The sequence below is a fragment of the Lutra lutra genome, chromosome 8 (assembly GCF_902655055.1).
Source record: "Lutra lutra chromosome 8, mLutLut1.2, whole genome shotgun sequence".
Lineage (NCBI taxonomy): Eukaryota > Metazoa > Chordata > Mammalia > Carnivora > Mustelidae > Lutra > Lutra lutra.
In genome coordinates this window covers 106,249,934-106,268,883 of record NC_062285.1, presented here as the reverse complement: position 1 = coordinate 106,268,883, position 18,950 = coordinate 106,249,934, and the positions used below count along the sequence as shown (strand labels likewise).

Genomic DNA, 18,950 nt, shown 5'->3' with positions numbered 1-18,950 from the left:
ATCTTGTTTAAATGCAGACTTGTTGTTAGTCTTATTTTCCAAATTCTGACTCCTTAGATCTGGAGTAGGGTCTCAGGGATATACATTCAGATGCAGAGAGTTAGGAATACAAACTTTGGAAAAGAATTTGTCTTCAGTAGTGAGTGTGTACATCACACACAGTACCATATATCTAATATCTGCCTAATTCATTGATTTAGATTCCCTTCAGCTTTCACTCATGTAGTCTTCTAACCCTGAGTTAAGATCAAATTCAAATATATATATTTTTTACAAAGACCTGTACCTTGCATTCAGGTGTCTCTTTATCATATGCAGGTTACTTACTATTTTGATTACATGTCTCAGTTCTACTAACTGAACTTCTGCTTTGTTCTTGTGATGAAGCAGTCATCCTGAGCACCAATGGACTCAGTAATGAGTCTTTGGCCTCATTTTCAGTCTTGAACCTCTCATTTATCTCAGAATTATTGTCCTGTCTTTTTTCCAATTCTCTGAGACTCAGTTCCTGTCCAATGATCAAGACCACTGTACCTGGTACTAAACCATCTGCCTGGATTTGAACATATTTTCTTCTTCCAGATTCTACATAACAATGGTCTGCTGCCTACCTACTAGGCAACTACCTATCACTCTTTTTTGAACCTCTCTGACACTCCCTATCCTCACTGCTACATAGCACCAACCATCAAAGTTCATGAGTAATCTACTCCAGTACTTCCCCAGATTTAGCCATCAGATCACCTAAAGAGATGCTTAACAGATTCTTGGGCCTCAACTCCTGAAGATGAGATTCAGCAAGTCAGGAATGAAGCCTGTGGCTTTAAAGCTTGGCATGTCATTGAAGAATTTAAAACACACACACACACACACACACACACACACACTTAAGTTGGACTTTTAAGAATGAATACAGTTTTGTGTGACCTAGAAAAGGAAAAGGACAATATAGGTACAGGAAGCAAAACAATTTGATCACGAGAAAGTGTTGGATATGTTTAAAAAGAGAGAGTCTAATCAATTATTAGCCCATAGCAAGTAGTGAGAAGTTAATAAATGTTCTTTGAATTGAATACTTCAAGTCTAGCTTTGCACATTGGCAGTATCGTAGGCAATGAGGTTTATCCAAGGCGCGATTACTGCTAATTGAATACTTCAAGTCTAATATACTGAAAAAATGAAGTTTGGCTAGATGCATCAGCTAGATGAAGAAAAGCAGTGGAGGGACATAAGAATGAAAAGCTAGACAGAAGTCAGATTCTAATTGTTGATAAATTCTGGGATGAATTTTCTTTCTTTCTTTTCTTTTCTTTTCTTTTTTTTTTTAAGATTTTATTTATTTATTTGACAGAGAGACAGCAGGAGAGGGAACACAAGCAGGGGGAGTGGGAGAGGGAGAGGCAGGCTTTCTGCTGAACAGGGAGCCTGATGCGGGGCTCGATCCCAGCTTCCTGAGATCATGACCCGAGCCAAAGGCAGACCTTAACACCTGAGTCATCTAGGTACCCCCAGGATGCATTTTCTAGACAAAAAGAATATGTAAAACCTTTGGAGTATTCTGGACCATCTCCTACATCTTGTGGCTTTCATTCTTAACTCTATGCTTCAAATCTCTATGTTTAACTTTTACCCTCAGATAATAAACTTTAACTGCCAACATGTAAATGCTCTAAACTGTGTATGAGAGACAATTCAATCAACGTAAGAGGGTAGGAAGAGAAGACTGATGAGCAGGCTGGATGAGTGTGTGTAGTAAGGCTACCTTAGGGTACTATTACAGGAAGCAATGAGACTATGATGCAAAATGGGGCAGTCAAGTTGGAGAATAAGGAGCAGAGTGCAGAACCATGGCAGAGACTGAACTGATTAAGATCTGATTTTATGCAGGAAAGATGGGAGTAAGAATCACATATAAATATGAGGCTTGGTGTCAAAATGATTATAAAGTACAGGCATAGAAAAGTAGGGAAGAGAAGAATTCATGTAGTATAAATTCCGTGTGAAAATATTTAGGGTTGATATGCCAACCAGTTCCTTAGCTGAAATTTTCTAATAATTTATGTGTGTGTATTTGTGTGTATGTATGTGAGAGAGAGGGGTGGGAAAAAATGCAGGAGAAGGTATATTAAATTGATGGAGTAATGTTCTAGAGGAGATATGATATTGAAACAGATTTCTGAAATGAGGAAGTCAATGATACCCCTGAGAGGCTATCTGGAGAGCATAAATGAAGATATGGGCAAATTTTGAAGGAGGTTAAGTCAGTATCACAATATAGTAAAATGAATAACCACATCAAATATAGATGATAACATGGGTAGATTATGTTCAAAATGAGAGAATAATTCTGCTATGGAAAATTGAAAGAGTAAGAACAAAGGGTATATAGAAGATTATAGAGCAACTAGGAGAGTTAGAAAAGGTGAATTTATAGCTGAAACAGGTAAACCGTTTCTTTTTTTTTATAGCACTATTCTTCAGCCAGCATCTAGTGAAAACAAACAGTGGAATCCTCTCAGCGTTGGGAAACCCCTGGAAGATGAGTCACAATGGCATGGTTTGAGATATCAAGAGTAAGAGATGGTGTTGCTGGAAAGCATCCATTCCAGTTGACCAGTGAGAACACTGAAGTCTGAAGAAGTGTTGCATTGGAAGAATGAAAAGGAAAGGATGCTGATCAGGATGCTGAAACCAGAGAGAAGGCACACCATGTCTCAAAGTTCTATGGTTACCGCCTCAAAGATAGAGAAATGGAGTAAAATTGGGTGATGCTGATTTCAAAAGGAGTAAGGAATTACAAGATGCTACCAAGATAATAGATTCCGATGTGCTAGAAGTAAACAATTATGCCATTACCCACAGTCCCTGTTGGAACTTCCAGGAAAGTAATTATCAGGAAGGAATCAGACTTACATGTATATGAGCAGGTACAATATTGGAAAAGGTAAAAGGATGAAGGAGATTATGACATAGATCAGACCAGTGCTGGGAAGGCAAGAGTTTTATTCTTTGTGGACTAGAGCTTAGTGAACTGGATGTTTTTATTCAAATAATATACAAGATAAGGGCTGGTATATACAAAAACAAATAGATGAATGAGAGTTTGACACCATCAACTATGAATTCAGGGAAGCATCTAGAATTCCATAAAATCAATTAAGTAAAAGATAAATATCAAAATGTTTACATGTTCATTCCAAATTTTAAATTATGAGAAAGCATAATTCAATAAGTTCAGAGTTTGGATAGTAAGAAATAGATATTTGTGGAAACACAGTAGAGCAGATTTTCTCTCTTTTTTCCTCCTTTTAATCTCCCAATGTTGTGGAGAGGGGTCAATGTACTACACAGCTAGTGCTCAGGTAACACATGTCATAAAAATGTATGTGTTATAATTTTTAAATATGTCTTTTGTGTCTTCAGATAAATGTGGTATAAAGACAAATACCACATGAATTCATTCATATGTGAAACTTAAGGAACAAAACAGATGAACAAAGGAGGAAAAAAAAAAGAGAGAGAGAAAGAGGCAAACCAGAAAACAGACTCTTAATTAGAAAAACTGAGGGTTGCTGGAAGGGAGGTAGGTGGGAGAATGGGCTAAATATGTGATGGGGAATCAGGCAGGCAATTGTGATGAGCACAATTAGGTGTTGTATATAAATGATGAATCGGAAACTAATACTACATTGTCTGTTAACTGGAATTCAAATAAAAACTTGGAAGAAAAAAAAAAGATTACAAATGGTGTTGAAAAATGTCTGACACAGGCCACAAACAGTTACTTGTTTCAGGTGTGAGGTAAATTACCTGTTTCAGATCAGTTACATGTTTCAAAGTAGTTACCTGCTTCAGGAAGGGTGCTGACGGCACATGTTTTTTCATCACCTTCACCAGCTGAGGTTGACGCTCTTATTTTAAAGACGTAAGAGGTATTCGCAAGAAGTTTCACGAAAGTATACATGTGCTCTTGGGGAGAGACTTCTGTAGAATTCCTTTCAACTGTTACCATATAATGTGTAATTATTCCATTTGCCTTTTGGGGTGGATCCCATGTCACTAAAGCTGACTGCCAGCTAGTTGCCACACACTGTATGTTCTGCACAGCTTCTGGAACTTAAAAGACAAATGTCCAAAGTTAAAATTTATCCACATAATGATTTCATTATATCATTGCTACATAAAATCATGTTTAGGAGTTGAGACCAAATAAATATTTAACATATCAACCTTGCAATGTGGGCTAAGTTCTTAACATAGACTGAATCAAATGGCAATTAGCTCCTTTTCTATGCTATTATGTTAATACTTACAATACTGAGCCAATCACTGAATATTTTCCTACGCCCAAGCAGAAATCATCCTCGAATCGTGAGAAGCAACTAACTGTACAGCCTCAAGCTCAGACAGTGGTTGAAGCCTGCTCTCCTTATCTCTTAACTGGAAAGGTGTAGTTTTAGTAATACTTTTTTAATGGAAACTTTTTATGGAAAACATAGATGTAGGTACCTCCATGATGTGATACCTCTGGGCCTAAGACTCTTAGGAGATAGTTGGACAGGCAGTCAGAGCCAGGGTCCCCAATGGGAAAATAGGGAGTCAGAACAGCTAAGACAAAACAGCACTAACATCCGGTTTTCCAGCTAAGACAGGACCGGACTGACATCCTGCTTTGCAGCCTTTGAAGAAATGACTTCTGCAAAACATCCTAAAATAAGACAAATAACTACAAAGTATATGTCAATATCATGAGCAAGGGGCAATTAAGACATAAGCCCCAGAGGTCCGCCAAACAAGACCATCAGCAGTTGGACATTAACCTAATAGGTAGACCTATACGTGATCAAAGCCCTGGTTGGCATGACTCAGCACACCCTGCTTCCTGAAGACAGTTCTGCAAAAGAGCTCATAAAACCCCCTAAACTTAGAAACTTTGAGGGCAACCCTTTCAGGTCCCCTCCCTCTCTGGGAGCTTTATACTCTCTTGCTCAATAAACTTTGCTTTGGAGCTCACCACTCTTTGTCTCGTCTACCTTTTCATTCTTCGAATTGGCATGACCAAGAACCAGGGGCACTAAAGGCAGAGAATTCCTGCAACAACAGGACTAGGAAACATGCGATCCATTTAGGGATTTTGTTTTTACAATTGGTAGGCTTCTTGGAAGAATTGTGAAAGACTGATCCCCCAGGTATCTTTTAAAAAGTCACTGGAGAGAAGATTTAAGTCAGTCCCTGCTTTTAATTCAGTACTAGTTTTTTCTAGAACTTCCATGAATTTACTTGGAAGTAACCCAATTTCTCAGAGGCCCACTATATCTTGTGGACCTGTTTGAAGAGCAGTACCCCAGCCCATCAAAGTGACTGCAGATTAGAGAGACTGGGTACTTCCCATGAAAATGTCCAATTATGGAATGTCCCCTAATATTAGCATAGCTTTTCTTATTACAGTAAAAAGAGGATGCTAGAAGGAAAATTTGCATATCATTATTTTGTGGATTGTAAAGAAGGAGCAGAGTATGAGGACTTGGTGGAGGATAAAGAAGTGTAAACAACTTGCTGCCATTATGAAAAGCATCATTATTTTTTTTAATTATTTTAATTTTTTAAAATTATTTTTACTAACATATAATGTATTATTTGCCCCAGGGGTTCAGGTCAAAGCATCATTATTTAAAGAGTACTCAAGTACTCTTTCATTTTCTCCTCTGACCTAAATTTATCTTTACAAATTTTCTTCCTCTGGGGCGCCTGGGTGGCTCAGTGGGTTAAGCCTTTGCCTTCAGCTCAGGTCATGATCCCAGGGTCCTGGGATCGAGCCCCGCATCGGGCTCTCTGCTCCGCAGGGAGCCTGCCTCCACCTCTCTCTCTCTCTACCTGCTTCTCTGCCTACTTGTGATCTCTGTCTGTCAAATAAATAAGTAAAATCTTTAAAAAAAAAATTAAAAAAAAATTTTCTTCCTCTGTAAGATAAAGGCATCAGCACTAAAGGATATGTGGATATGTGGCATTTAAAATTAAAGAAAAGACAATTTCTCAGCTGATCCAGGGTTCTGGCAATTAAATATTATTAATTATTTGCTTCTTTATTTTCAAAAATATATAATATTTTCAGTTGACACTTTGCTTAAGTTTAATTTATAAATCCAGATTTTGTGAATATCTATTTCACTGACTCTGTAAACCAAAAAAATAATTAACCAGCAATATTTAAACCTTAAAGTTGAAAATCTTTCTTACTTAACCAATCAAGGCAAAGAATTTTATGCAATAATTTTATTTTATTAATGAAAACATTTACTGATTATCTAAAAGATTAGCATTGATTTTTACTAAACTGATACATATATAAATCATTAAAATGTTTTCCTTCTTTATAGGTTTCACATTTGTATAGAATATGTAAATTATCATTTATAATATAACCATTTCCCTCACTCATGTCCACCCTTCACTAGTGGTCAGAAGCTGATGTTCTAATTCAGTTTCTTCACTAATTTTTCAGACCTTTTTATCTAAACTGCCTGAATCATGGTTTCTTCATCTGTAACACGAGAATGGGGCAAGAGTAATATTTTTTTTGGCCACTGAATGTGTGCCCAACACTCTAATAAGAACTTTATGTGGATCTTTTAAAATATTTTCCACTACAACCTTAGAGGTAGCTACTGCTTACATGTATTTCTTTTCAATTAGGAACATAGAGGCTCAGAGGACTCATGGGCCTTTGCAAGGTTATATAGCTATACAAGTTTGGATTCAAATCCAGACACTGACTTCAAAGCATGCACTTTTATCCATGGTATATATTTTTGTCTTAGCCTGTTTTATGGGAATGCTCTGGAAAAAAAGTCTCAGATATTCATAAATTAATGCAAAAATGACTAACTTATCAGTGAGTGGTCCCGAGTTTCAAGTTAGAGATTCACTAAAGTGAGAGGAAGTACATCTAAAGGTACAGAGTAAAAACAACTAGAGTAATATCTTATGCTCATTCAATAATCACTGATGAAAAAAGAGAGGCAGAGGAACTTTTAGAATATATGGTCCAGTTGAGAGAAGGAAAGTGTATTTCTAAGCCACCCATGAAATAGATCATAAACGCAAACTATCCAGTATACAAGCAAAGGTGAGCTTTGGCATGTATGTGACATGTAGGTACATTGTTTAATTAGACCGGTGGTATTTCATAATCTTCATAATTCCCTCCACTTGTTAAGGATGGACGATGGGAAAATAGAAGCTTACATAATGATCAGTGGTCTTCACATGTCACAATACATTATCTTAAAAAAAAAAACCACTGGTATCGCTTCATAGAAATATAAACCAATCTGTTAAAAGTGATTGGTTGGTTTCTCTTCCCTCCTCCACAACCCCAGCTGTCTCAGTTGATACTAAGAATTTAAGAAACAAAACAAACAAGCAAAGGGAAATAAAAAAGGGAGAGAGAGGGAAACCAAGGAATAGACTTTTAACTATAGAGAACTGTTGGTCACCAGAGGAGAGGTGGGTGGTGTTGGGTGAAATAGGTGATGGGGATTAAGGAGGGCACTTGTCATGAGTACCTGGTGTTGTACGGAACTATTGAATCACTATATTGTATACCTGAATCTAATATTACCCTGCATGTTAACTAATGAATTTAAATAAAAACTTTATATAAAAAAAGAATTAGGTAATTTTCACAGATACCTACAAACCTACTTTGTTCCTAAACTATTTCTTTTTTTTTTTTTTTAAAGATTTTTATTTATTTATTTGACAGACAGAGATCACAAGTAGACAGAGAGGCAGGCAGAGAGAGAGAGGAGGAAGCAGGCTCCCTGCTGAGCAGAAAGCCTGATGCGGGACTCGATCCCAGGACCCTGAGATCATGACCTGAGCTGAAGGCAGCGGCTTAACCCACTAAGCCACCCAGGCGCCCCCTAAACTATTTCTTTATTTCAATTCCCTCCATTCAAAAGGAAAAACCACATGTAAATAAATATATGTATAGATTGGAATGCAGACAAGACAGCCTACTGTTAAAATCCTGAAATTCAACTTCCCTTTGAATGCACTATTACATGATGATACTTTATCACATAAACCAAAAGGAAGAGAAAAGTGTTAAATGCAGAGTGAAACATTTTAGGATCAAAAAACTGTGTCTTACCTGATTCTTGAGTTGTAAATTTTACTACATTACTAAACTGATTACCATTTCCAACTTTCGTAAAGGCAGATACACTGACAGAATAGGTGCTGACTGGTTCCAGTCCAAAAAGTTGGGTTTCAGTTTGAGCACCTGAAATATTCTGAAAAGCAGGAAATAATTCTTTGTCACGATGCATCACCAAAAATTTATAACTGGAAGAAATGTTTTGTTACATGAAAGTTATGCCATTTATGTTTAATAAGCATGGGTATTTGCGGTGAAATAGTAAACATTTTTTTGTGCCACAGGGTGGGATCATATTATGATAATAGGATGAACTAGGCACCCTCTCAGCTCTGAAGACTCTCATAATGGCCATGTTTTTAAATTTTTTTTAATGCTAGAGTATTTTGTTTTCATTTTGTCTCCTTAACACTTGCTTAGATTAATATACTGATCACTTCCTTTAAATTTGCAAAAATCAAAGTCTCCAACAAGTCAAATTATGGGTAGTCAGTGATATTCGATTTTTCTTGAATTCATCTAGAGTCATTTTTTTAAACCCAGTAATATTCTATGTAAATTAATTTATTCATCAGGTACTTCCTGCTAGGTATTGGAAATACAATAGTTAATAAAACAAAATCTCTACTCTCATGAATCTTAAATTAAGGAGTTTTCTCAGACAATTCCTAAATTTCTAATTTTACCCAATCTGTTAGGAAAATGAAAAAAGGAACAAAACAGTTATCACAACTGCTCAAGGAAGGATTTGCATTCTCATATAAAAATTTATCGTTAAGTGTAAAGTCTTCATTCAAAGATAATTGTCAAAACTGAGAGATCAGTTAAGACTAATCTGTTATCCTTACGGAAAGAGAAGACAATCTCCTACGATGGTATAATTTTTAAAATACTGCATTATATGACCCAAATAGATACCACTTTGACTTATTAAACATTTCAGTAACAGAAATTTACCAAGAATACTACCTTGCAAGGTACTTACAGTTGAATCACATTTTAAATTAAATCATATTTTAAATTAATATTCCAAGTCATCCACATATTTTAGGAACTCATTGTATTATACTATTTCCTTTCATTCTTTCACACTTACTATTTATAAAGCTTACTGTTAGATAACCAGGAGATTATAAAGATACAAATATAAGAAATACGTGGTTCCTGTATCAAGGAATTTTTATATTAAACAAAGAAATCTATCAACAACTTACTGAGGAGAAATTAAACACAGCTCAGGTAAATAAATTTCGACTTGGATTAGGAGGGGCTCGTACGCAGAAAAATGACAGAATTTGAGGTTATAATAAAAAAAATGTGAGCAGCTTACTGGATAGTTACCAGATTTACATAAGAGAAGTTGTAAGGAGAATTGAGGGAGGAATATTTCCAAACATTGTAACAGAACTTTCTTATTGAACAATTTCTTTTCATCATATGTGTGAATGACCCAAGTTACCAGCAGACCTGGATCTAACTGGTCTCCATGTGGACCACACCGGACTGACTGCAATGGGGGGAATATTTGGGGATGGTTCAGGAATTATTCCGCCTCCACAAACCCACATGTAATTTGAACGGATAAAAAAGGAGAGAAATAGAAACTAATAGGAAAGAGGCAGAGGAAAACATAGAAAGGGAAATAGGGTAAATCGCTTGGAAAGGAAAAAAGGCGGCATGAAGTACATGTAAAGGAACTTAAAATAAGACTATGAAGGGGTGCCTGCGTGGCTCAGTTGATTAAGTGCCTGACTTGGTTTTTGCTCAGATTATTATCTTAGGGTCCTAAGATTCAGCTGCCTCAGGCTCCAACCTCAGCAGGGAGTATGCTTCTTTCCCCCTCTCTGTCTCTTCCCATTCTCACATGCACGCTCTCTAAAATAAATATTTTTTTAAAAAGACTATGAAATTTGACAGAAGAGAAAAATGGATGTAAATAGGAGTAAATAAAAGTAGTAAATTTTAAAGAAAAACTATTCCCTCAATTTAAAGTGGCACGTTTAATACTTATGGTATAAAGGTAATTCGTTTGCTACTAGTGAAATTTTAATGGTAGCATTTCTACTGAAAAAATGAAGAGGATTAAAAGCTTAGATTATAGCTTCTCATATTCAGGTAGAGATATACTGTCTTTCACGCTTAGTACTATGACAATGCTGGATTGATTTTTAAAATCTTTTTTTGAAATATGTATGATAACAACAACAACAGCTAATACATTTGTCAAGTGCTAAAGATTATTCTAAATGCTTGATATAGAGTCTCCCTTTATAATCCTCAGTTTTTAATGTATGCATCCTTATAATTCCTATTTTACACTTGAAGAAACTGAGTCAGAGAGATTAAGCAACTGCAATAATGTAGCATATTAAGTCCCAAATGTGACTGCAGTAAGAAAACGATTGCCCTTTCCTTTTTTATATATGTTTTCCAGTGACCATTACAGATAAAACAAACAAAAAATGGAATATGTTAAGATTAGACCAGGCATAGATTAGAGGGCTAGAGACTTAGCATCATTAATAGAATTTCATGCTTTGGGGAAAGAGTCCATATTTATGGAGTATTATAATTCAAATTCTACCGAGCCAATCAGATTTTAAATTAATATCTTGATTTCCAGAAAGAAAGTCATTGTTCCTTAAGACATCACCTTAACCACTCCTTTTGCTTTTTACTAGTAAGCTACATATGCCATAAAAATGATTTACCATCAACAATAAATTGTAATGCATATAATATTGGGGACAATGTTTACTGCAGAGTTTTTTCACGCTTCTTGCTGTAACTAAGTAAGAGCATCCCAGTACTTCATCTGCCTTTGGAAAAAATAAAAAATAAAAACATTTTTAAAGACAAAAGCCAGTCATATACCATATTTTGGCAATTAAATGCTAGTATATATGAGATCCTTTATAATATCAGTTCTTTGGGTATTTTTCATTGATTCTGGAACCTAAAAATGGAGGAGGGAAAGGGTATTTAGTGTTACAAACGAATTAGTTTTGAAAGGAAAAGAATAATGGTATATCTTAAAAGAACAATTAGTGTGGGATTATATTCTATCAGGGAAGATTACCAGATTCCAGTATAAATACTTTTCTGAAAGGTTAAAAACATCACTGGGTATCTATCTTGACAATAAATAGAAATATATTGCATTTAAGATAACAACAGGTTTTAAATAGTCTGAAAAAATTTACTATGTACTTTCCAGCATTAACAAAACAATGCAATTATTTCTTAACTCTTTAATATCTAGAAGTTGTAAGTGCTAAGTAAATTGCTCTACAAAGTATTCAGCTTCCATAACTGACAAATGTTTCCTCGTGTTTTCCACAAACACCCCTAAATTGCAGGAAAAAAAAATATTTAAAAAGATGATCCTTGTTTAATTTAAAGCAGTTTGTTTTCCCCTGCATGTCAAAAGATTTTAATTCAATTTTTGATTTTTTTTTTGAAATTAACATACACTGTTATAATCAACCTACCTTATAAAATATAGTATCAGTTTCATGTTCATGAATTTTTAAACTATATATTTTAACAATACCGCCTGGAACAGGACTTGGGTTCCATTTCAGCCATACAAAGTCTGAAGTATAGTTGATTAAAGTCAAATTTTGAGGAGGTGCTAAAGGCACTGCAGGAAAACACATTATAAGACTTATATTCATAACATTTTTAGCATAAAAATATCATTGTGACTCTAGCTTCCTGAAAACACTAGTTAAGATTTCTAAAATGATGGTATTTCAATTTCAGAAATAAATAACAGCAGTAATTACATTTTTACACTTGGAACTCAGTAGTTCCAAAGTAGTTTTAAACAAACACTTCATTCTGAAGCTTGAACTAAGGAAAAAAAAATGTTCAGCAAAGTAGATGAATAGTTGTAAGCCTGTTATAAATAGGTAACTGAACATCCTTTCAATTTCCATGGTGTTCCTTAAAGAGAGAGCAAGGCTGCAACAGTGAAATCATTTGAATAGGTATGGATTCCGGCTTACCTGACTCGTCTGTGTAAAAGAAAAGAGTACTGGAAGGACCAAGTCCTTTCATAGTTCTTGCAGCAGCAAAAAAACTATATAATGTAAATGGTGAAAGCTCTTCCAATATTAGATAGTTATCAGAAGTAATAAAAGAATAATTTTCATTTGGTCCTTGTAAAGTTAAATCATAACTTATTATTGCACCATTTGGCTTTACTGGGGGATCCCATGATAAGAGAACTGAGGTAGAGGAAAGGTTTTTAAAAGTGTTGATTATTGGTGAAGTTTCTGGGACTATAAAAGAAAAAAAGAATATTAAATGAAACAAAAGTGAATTAGCATTAAAAGAAGAGGTTTAATAATAATGGGACTTACTTTTATTAGCAGATAATTATTTTAATTTTAAAATAGAGTTTGTTATGTTTATGGAAAGACTAATTATTTGAGAACAAACAGATTCTATATAAGAATGATGTTTTCTATCAGAAAGCCCCTATAAATAAGAAATCAGCTTATAGGCAATAAAAGGGTCCAGCCTACCATCTTCTTCAGTTTTGATGTGTAGCTGGGCAGTATAGGTATCAGAGAATCCCTTTTCTGTTGATGGGGTGATTTTTAATATATAATCAGTATATTTTTCCAGATTATCAAAATACATGCTCCTTTCATAGGTAACGAGAAGTGGTCTCACGTGGCGAGGAGTCTGCTGTAAGCTCAGAGAAACATAGTAGAAGACTAGACCATTTGGTTGAGATGGCGGACTCCAGCTTACATTTATTGCAGTTGACGAAATGGACTCGTAAGTTAGGTTTCCAACAAACCCTTCAGGTACTATGGTAGGTAACGTGCAAAATATAAGAATTATCAGTCACCCTAAATGAAATCTAAGTAAATTAACAAACGAGGGTAATTGTTGCAATGGCATTTTTTTATACCACCAGCTCTTACATCATTTAAATGCAGATGTAGGAAATACCACCTACTATAAAATATCATTACAAAATAATTATATTAAAAATGATTCAAAATATAAACACTGTCATCTTTAATATGGGTGAGAATTGCTTTATATAGTACTCTCTTGTCTTTTCTTTCCTACAACATGGAGATTATCCATGTATTATTCATGTACGACTGTGTTTATATACTCCGATATTTAAATATTTGATAATTTGTATTATCTAAATTATCTAAACAATTTTTTATTTTCTTTCTTCTAAAGATTATCTTTATCGTACATATATCACATCTAGGACTTCTCATCCACAACAGTGCACAGTAAGTGTTTATTATTCACGGTGCTATAATGGTCTCTGATAAAATTTATGGGTTGGTGAAAATATGGGGAGAGATCTGCATTTAAAGAATGTCTGAAATGATATTGACCACATACTGCACTAAAACACTTTGCTAAAGACTCTGCAAGCACATATTTTCACATACTTTTTCATATCTTATTCTGTCACTCACTGTGTAAACTATTTAAAAGATTGCTCTAACAAGGAAAGCATTCACTCCTACTTATCGCGTCTGTCAGTTTACAATCTTAAGACAATAAACACAGAATCTTACTCTCCGCAGAATTTTAGGTCAATACCATTTCTCAGTAGGAGACTAGTCTTTAAGAAATAAGTGGACACCAGAAACAAGAAGAAATAGGCAACGATTTTTGTGTCATTGTATTCTTGAAGCCGAAACCTGAAAAACATCAAGTGCTTCAATCCTCATAGATTTCTGAATACTCAGCACAAACAGGATACTGCTACAGTTCCATACAAGAAACTTCTGGGGTTAAAAAAAAGTAAAGACATTCCAGGTATGGAGTCAAAATCACAGGAAGAAGCTATATAGAGTCCTATGTGGATTCAAAGGCTGAAATGGAAGTTGCTAGATTTAAAACAAACAAACAAAAAAAGTAGCTCCTAAAAGCAAAGGGACAAGTATATTAAGTATTGGAAAATCCATCCATGGATGCAACAGCATTTTTCATGCTTATAACTGGACGGCTGTGACATCCTCTGAAGGAATAAAAGTGACAGAGTCTTCATGAATGGTAGCAGATTTCATGACCAGAGAAAGCTGTTATTCTAATAGTTTTATAGCTGCATTAAATGTATTTCGAACTTCTATAATAACTAATTAAATGTGCCTAAATAAATTACAGATTTTGCTAGCAATGCATACAACAGAAAAAAAGGTTCTGAAATCAAGTTTTAAATTAATCCTACTAAAGGTTAATAAATGCTTTTGGTTTACATACTGTCTTGATCTGTGTATACTTGAACTATGTCACTGCTTTTATTCCCATTTCCAACTGAAGTACTTGCTGTGACCCAAAATGTATAGTAGCTGAATATGGCCAGTTTATCTATTATTGCAGATACGGTCATATTGTCAAAGTCATTGGTGACTTCATGGAGTGTAAAATTCTGAAAAATAAACATATCATTTTAATTGTTCAGGATATAGTTTTAGGATACATAAGCATTTCAGAATAATTATTATCCATGAATTGGCTGTCTCATTTTAATATGTCAATTTTTGAGAAAAATCAACATAGAAAATTTTAGTGCAATAATTAAACTAGAAATACATTGTGCTAAAAGAAGAATGGATGGTAGTAGTTTTTATCCTAAAATCAACATACAGAATAGCTAAGAGGAGAAACTTCCAGCTTATGGTGAGTATTCAGTGGCCAACTGAAAATGCTACAACTGTACTGGTCAGTGTTCCGTTTTCCTTATAAAACATTCAAGTATTTTTCAAAACACTGACCATATATTTTTGAACAAGTTTAAGTATCCTATAAAAATTTTTATTTTTTTCTTCCTGTTAATGATGAAGAAATTATGAAAATATTCACCTCTTTTTCTCAAATTGTTATTATTCATCTTTAATGGGGCTTTTTTTTTCTATAATCATGCAGAGAGATAGGAAGTCAGATGGATTTTCTTTCTTCTATGCAGAGTGAGAGCAATTTTAAAAATCTTTTGCCTGACTCCTAGTTATATTTGTCCTAAGGCATTTTTCAATGATTAGGGAAATTAGGGAACTTATTTATGCAATCATTTCCTTTCTGAACATATTTTAAACACAAAACACATAGTTAAAGAAAACCAATTCTAAAAGAAAGGAAAATAGACTTAAAAATTATGTAGGTAATTAGTATGACTAAGTCTTAATAATAATGTGCATCTACACAAAGAAATCTTAGTCAGTCCAATCCGGACAAAGCTTTGAACATCCTATAGACTTAATTCAATTCTAGCAGAGTAGCCCTCAATAAATCAACTCAACTCATAACTTCTCCTTCCTCAACTATAAAATAGGAATAATTATTTCTACCTCACAGAGAGATTTTGAGGATTAGATGATATGGAAGCATATAAAACAATATCTGGTATACAATTAAAACCACACTAAATGATAAATAGTTCATTTAATTGAAAAAAAAACGGGTAATCTGGGTGGCTCAGTTGGTTAAGCATCTTACTTTTTTTTTTTTCAAGATTTTATTTGTTTATTTGATACAGAGCGGGTGAGAGAAAGGCAGAGGGGGAAGGAGAGGCAGACTTCCCGCCTAGCAGGGAGCCTGAGGTGGGGCTTAATTCCAGGACCCTGGGATCATGAGCTGAAGGCAGATGCTTAACTGACTGAGCCACCCAGGTGCCCTATACACTGACTCTTGATTTTGGCTGGGATCATGATCTCAGGGTCCTGGGATGAGACCCTATATCGGGCTCTGCCCTCAGCCAGGAGTCTGTTTGACAGTATCTCTCCCTCCCTCTTCCACAGCCCCTCCCCTGCTCTCATGCACACATGTGTGCATTCTCTCTCTCACTATCTCTCAAATAAATAAATAAATATAAATGAAAAACTTAGGGTAGTCAATTTGACTAAAGTTTATAGTAAGGATGGTTCTATAATGTATCAAAAAATTAAATTCAGCAAAGTTTTGTGGTTCCTTTGCCAATATTTGGTGGAGGGAGGAATGAGTGTAATAAAAGATCTACCTCAATTTTGTGGTTGCTTATCCAGAAACAGGCAAGTTAAAACAACATAACAATGTCACACAAAATATGATCTGTAAACTTCAATATCTTTCAACATATCTATTTTACACATGTAATAACTGGGTTACATGAAGTATCTCTTAAAAATATTAATGTAATTAGTCATTTAAAAAGAAGGAAATCTTGCCATTTGCAACAGCAAGGATGAATCTTGAAGGCATGCTGCTGAATGAAATACGTCCAACAGAGAAAGACAAATACCATATGATCCCATTCATATGAGGAAACTAAAACAAACAAAAAACCAAAATCCTGCACTCACAGATAGAGAACAGATTGGTGGTTGCCAGAGGTACAGAGTGGGAGGAGGTGGGCAAAATGGGTGAAAGTGACCAAAAGGTACAGACTCCAGTTATAAAATAAAAGTCATGATTATGTAATGAAAAAATATATTAATATAGGTTTTGGGTATAATTTTTAATTTTTCTTTGTTATGGAATTTATTCTGATTACCTATCAGAATAATTTACCTATTGACTATTTATTTATTTATTTTTTTAAAAGATTTTATTTATTTATTTGTCATAGAGAGAGAAGCGAGAGTGAGCACAGGCAGACAGAGTGGCAGGCAGAGGCAGAGGGAGAAGCAGGCTCCCTGCCAAGCAAGGAGCCCGATGTGGGACTCGATCCCAGGACGCTGGGATCATGACCTGAGCCGAAGGCAGCTGCTTAACCAACTGAGCCACCTAGGCGTCCCACCTATTGACTATTTAGACATGAATTATTTTGAATCACCCAGAACTCATTCCTGATGAATATAACATGCATAAACATGTAATAAATTTGGAATTAGATCAGTTATCCAGATGATTATTTCAGTCATTTTATTGGGTTTTTGGAAAAAACTTTCAGCTTAAATTATCGAATTAAGACTTGCTACTTTGTATATATAAATGCAGCCAGAAGTTATATAGTGAAAGCTTCCAAATTTGATTAATCTACCAGTACAGTATTTATTTAGCATTCTGTTAGTAAGACAGGACACTATGTCAGGCACAGGAGGAGATATGACATAAGTGGGTCAAAGTGAAAATGCGGAAGAGTTAGTACATTCTACTAAACACAATGTACAGCAATTGAGGGAAAAACACGAGATTAAAACACAAGAGACTAAATTCCCCAAGGTAAAAAGAAAGAAAAATCACTTCACCACAAATTCAAATGCTCCATAACTAAGTGCCAAAAATAAGGTTGATCTATTATAATAATTTTGTGTTCTTTCAACTAAAAATATTTGTTGAGCATTAAACCTATGTATGATATAGTACCAGGGGACTTTGGAGGATGGAATGATAAGTGTGACATGACCCTTTTCTTCAAGTTATTTGCTATGGCATAGGAGCTGAGACAAGTAAGCAGATACCAGGAATGAAAAGCAGAACATGATGGGCCCTCCGTGAAGTATTCTACAAAGTTCTGTGGGAAAGAGAAGGACGAAGACAAAAGCGTTACACTTATTCTGCTATATAATTTTTATTTCAAGGATTTCTTCTATTCTGCCAATACAAAATAGAAAATTAGGAAGCGAAGATGCTGTATTTAACACTAACTAGAGGCACAAATTAAAGCAGAGATGAACTTTAAGCAATATGAGAAATGTTTTCACATCATTAGCCCGTGCCCTCTTGCAGCTGTCACACTTAAAAGCATTCTTAAGATTATTTAATAAAAGATTACATTTTCTAAGATAGATGAATTGTAAACGGGATGGTATCATATACCCAGGTTTGAATAAATAGGTTCATAAGATCATGTTGAAACCGTAGTTAGATATTTACACTTCATTATTTAGATGTGGACAAAGAGAACCGAGATAGAATTTTGTACGTAGGTCATAAAGTAAATTGTGCAGAGGCAAAACCTTTGCTAAGGTTTAGAACTACTGACACCACTTTGCAATATTTTTGTTGAGTGGATGAAAGAAGAAAAATCTGCATTTTGAATGGTCTCTATGACATAATGACACACTGTTAAATTTGTAAAACAATTGTATAAAATAATAAATTGCACAACATTAACCCCATTTCTTTTCTCCAAATAGAGTAGAACAAAAAGGAATAGCAAAAACTGCTTACTACACATAGAAGGGGAAAAAAGCATCCTCCTTTCTTCTTCTACTCTTAAGGTATTTGTTTAAAAAGTCTACATCTATAGCTACATATATATCTATATCTCCATGTCTTGTACAAAGTCGTTTTCCTTTTGGCATGAAGTTTTAAGTAGTCACACTTATTCAACCCCTACCCTTAGAGGGTTTTGAGCAGAATATCAAAACCAAACCAACCTTGGATTTCTCTTATTCACTGCTGGGTTAGTCCTGAGATAGCTAGTAAAATTCTGGTCTGACTCTACTGATCAGCCTAAACTAAAGCAAATAATACAATAAATCCTGCTTTGCTTCCCGAGATTGTAAATTGTAGTATTTCTTTGAAATTGGTTTTTTTCCAAATTATATTCCAACTCTCTCTATTTCTGATTCAATCACAACCATTCCAGTTTCATCCTTTTCATATATTAGAGGTCTATAAAATATTTAGTTTGGATAAATAAAGGATTTCTATTGAGTAAATTGAAACCATTTCTCTAAATGAAATGCATTTTAGTTATCTTCACAACTATCATTCACATCAAAAAACTATGCAATCCTAAAACCCTGCATACTTCAAGTTAAATAACCACATTACTAGTAGTTTTATTACATCTAATACTAAGTAACAACAACAA

At 34.6% G+C, this 18,950-nt stretch overlaps 1 protein-coding gene and 1 pseudogene across 1 annotated transcript in view; one reads left to right on the top strand and one right to left on the bottom strand.

The window, feature by feature from the left end:
- The window catches only part of PTPRQ (protein tyrosine phosphatase receptor type Q), a 196,395-nt gene that overhangs the window by 115,595 nt on the left and 61,850 nt on the right, over positions 1-18,950 (bottom strand). The window contains exons 20-25 of the mRNA XM_047741655.1: positions 14,414-14,582; positions 12,694-12,984; positions 12,172-12,447; positions 11,653-11,804; positions 8,156-8,297; positions 3,847-4,116 (exon numbers count right to left, since the gene is read on the bottom strand). Of these exons, the coding sequence (XP_047597611.1) occupies positions 3,847-4,116; positions 8,156-8,297; positions 11,653-11,804; positions 12,172-12,447; positions 12,694-12,984; positions 14,414-14,582 (1,300 nt within the window). The remainder of the gene's footprint in view (positions 1-3,846; positions 4,117-8,155; positions 8,298-11,652; positions 11,805-12,171; positions 12,448-12,693; positions 12,985-14,413; positions 14,583-18,950) is intronic.
- On the top strand, positions 1,086-1,288 carry LOC125108035 (uncharacterized; annotated as a pseudogene).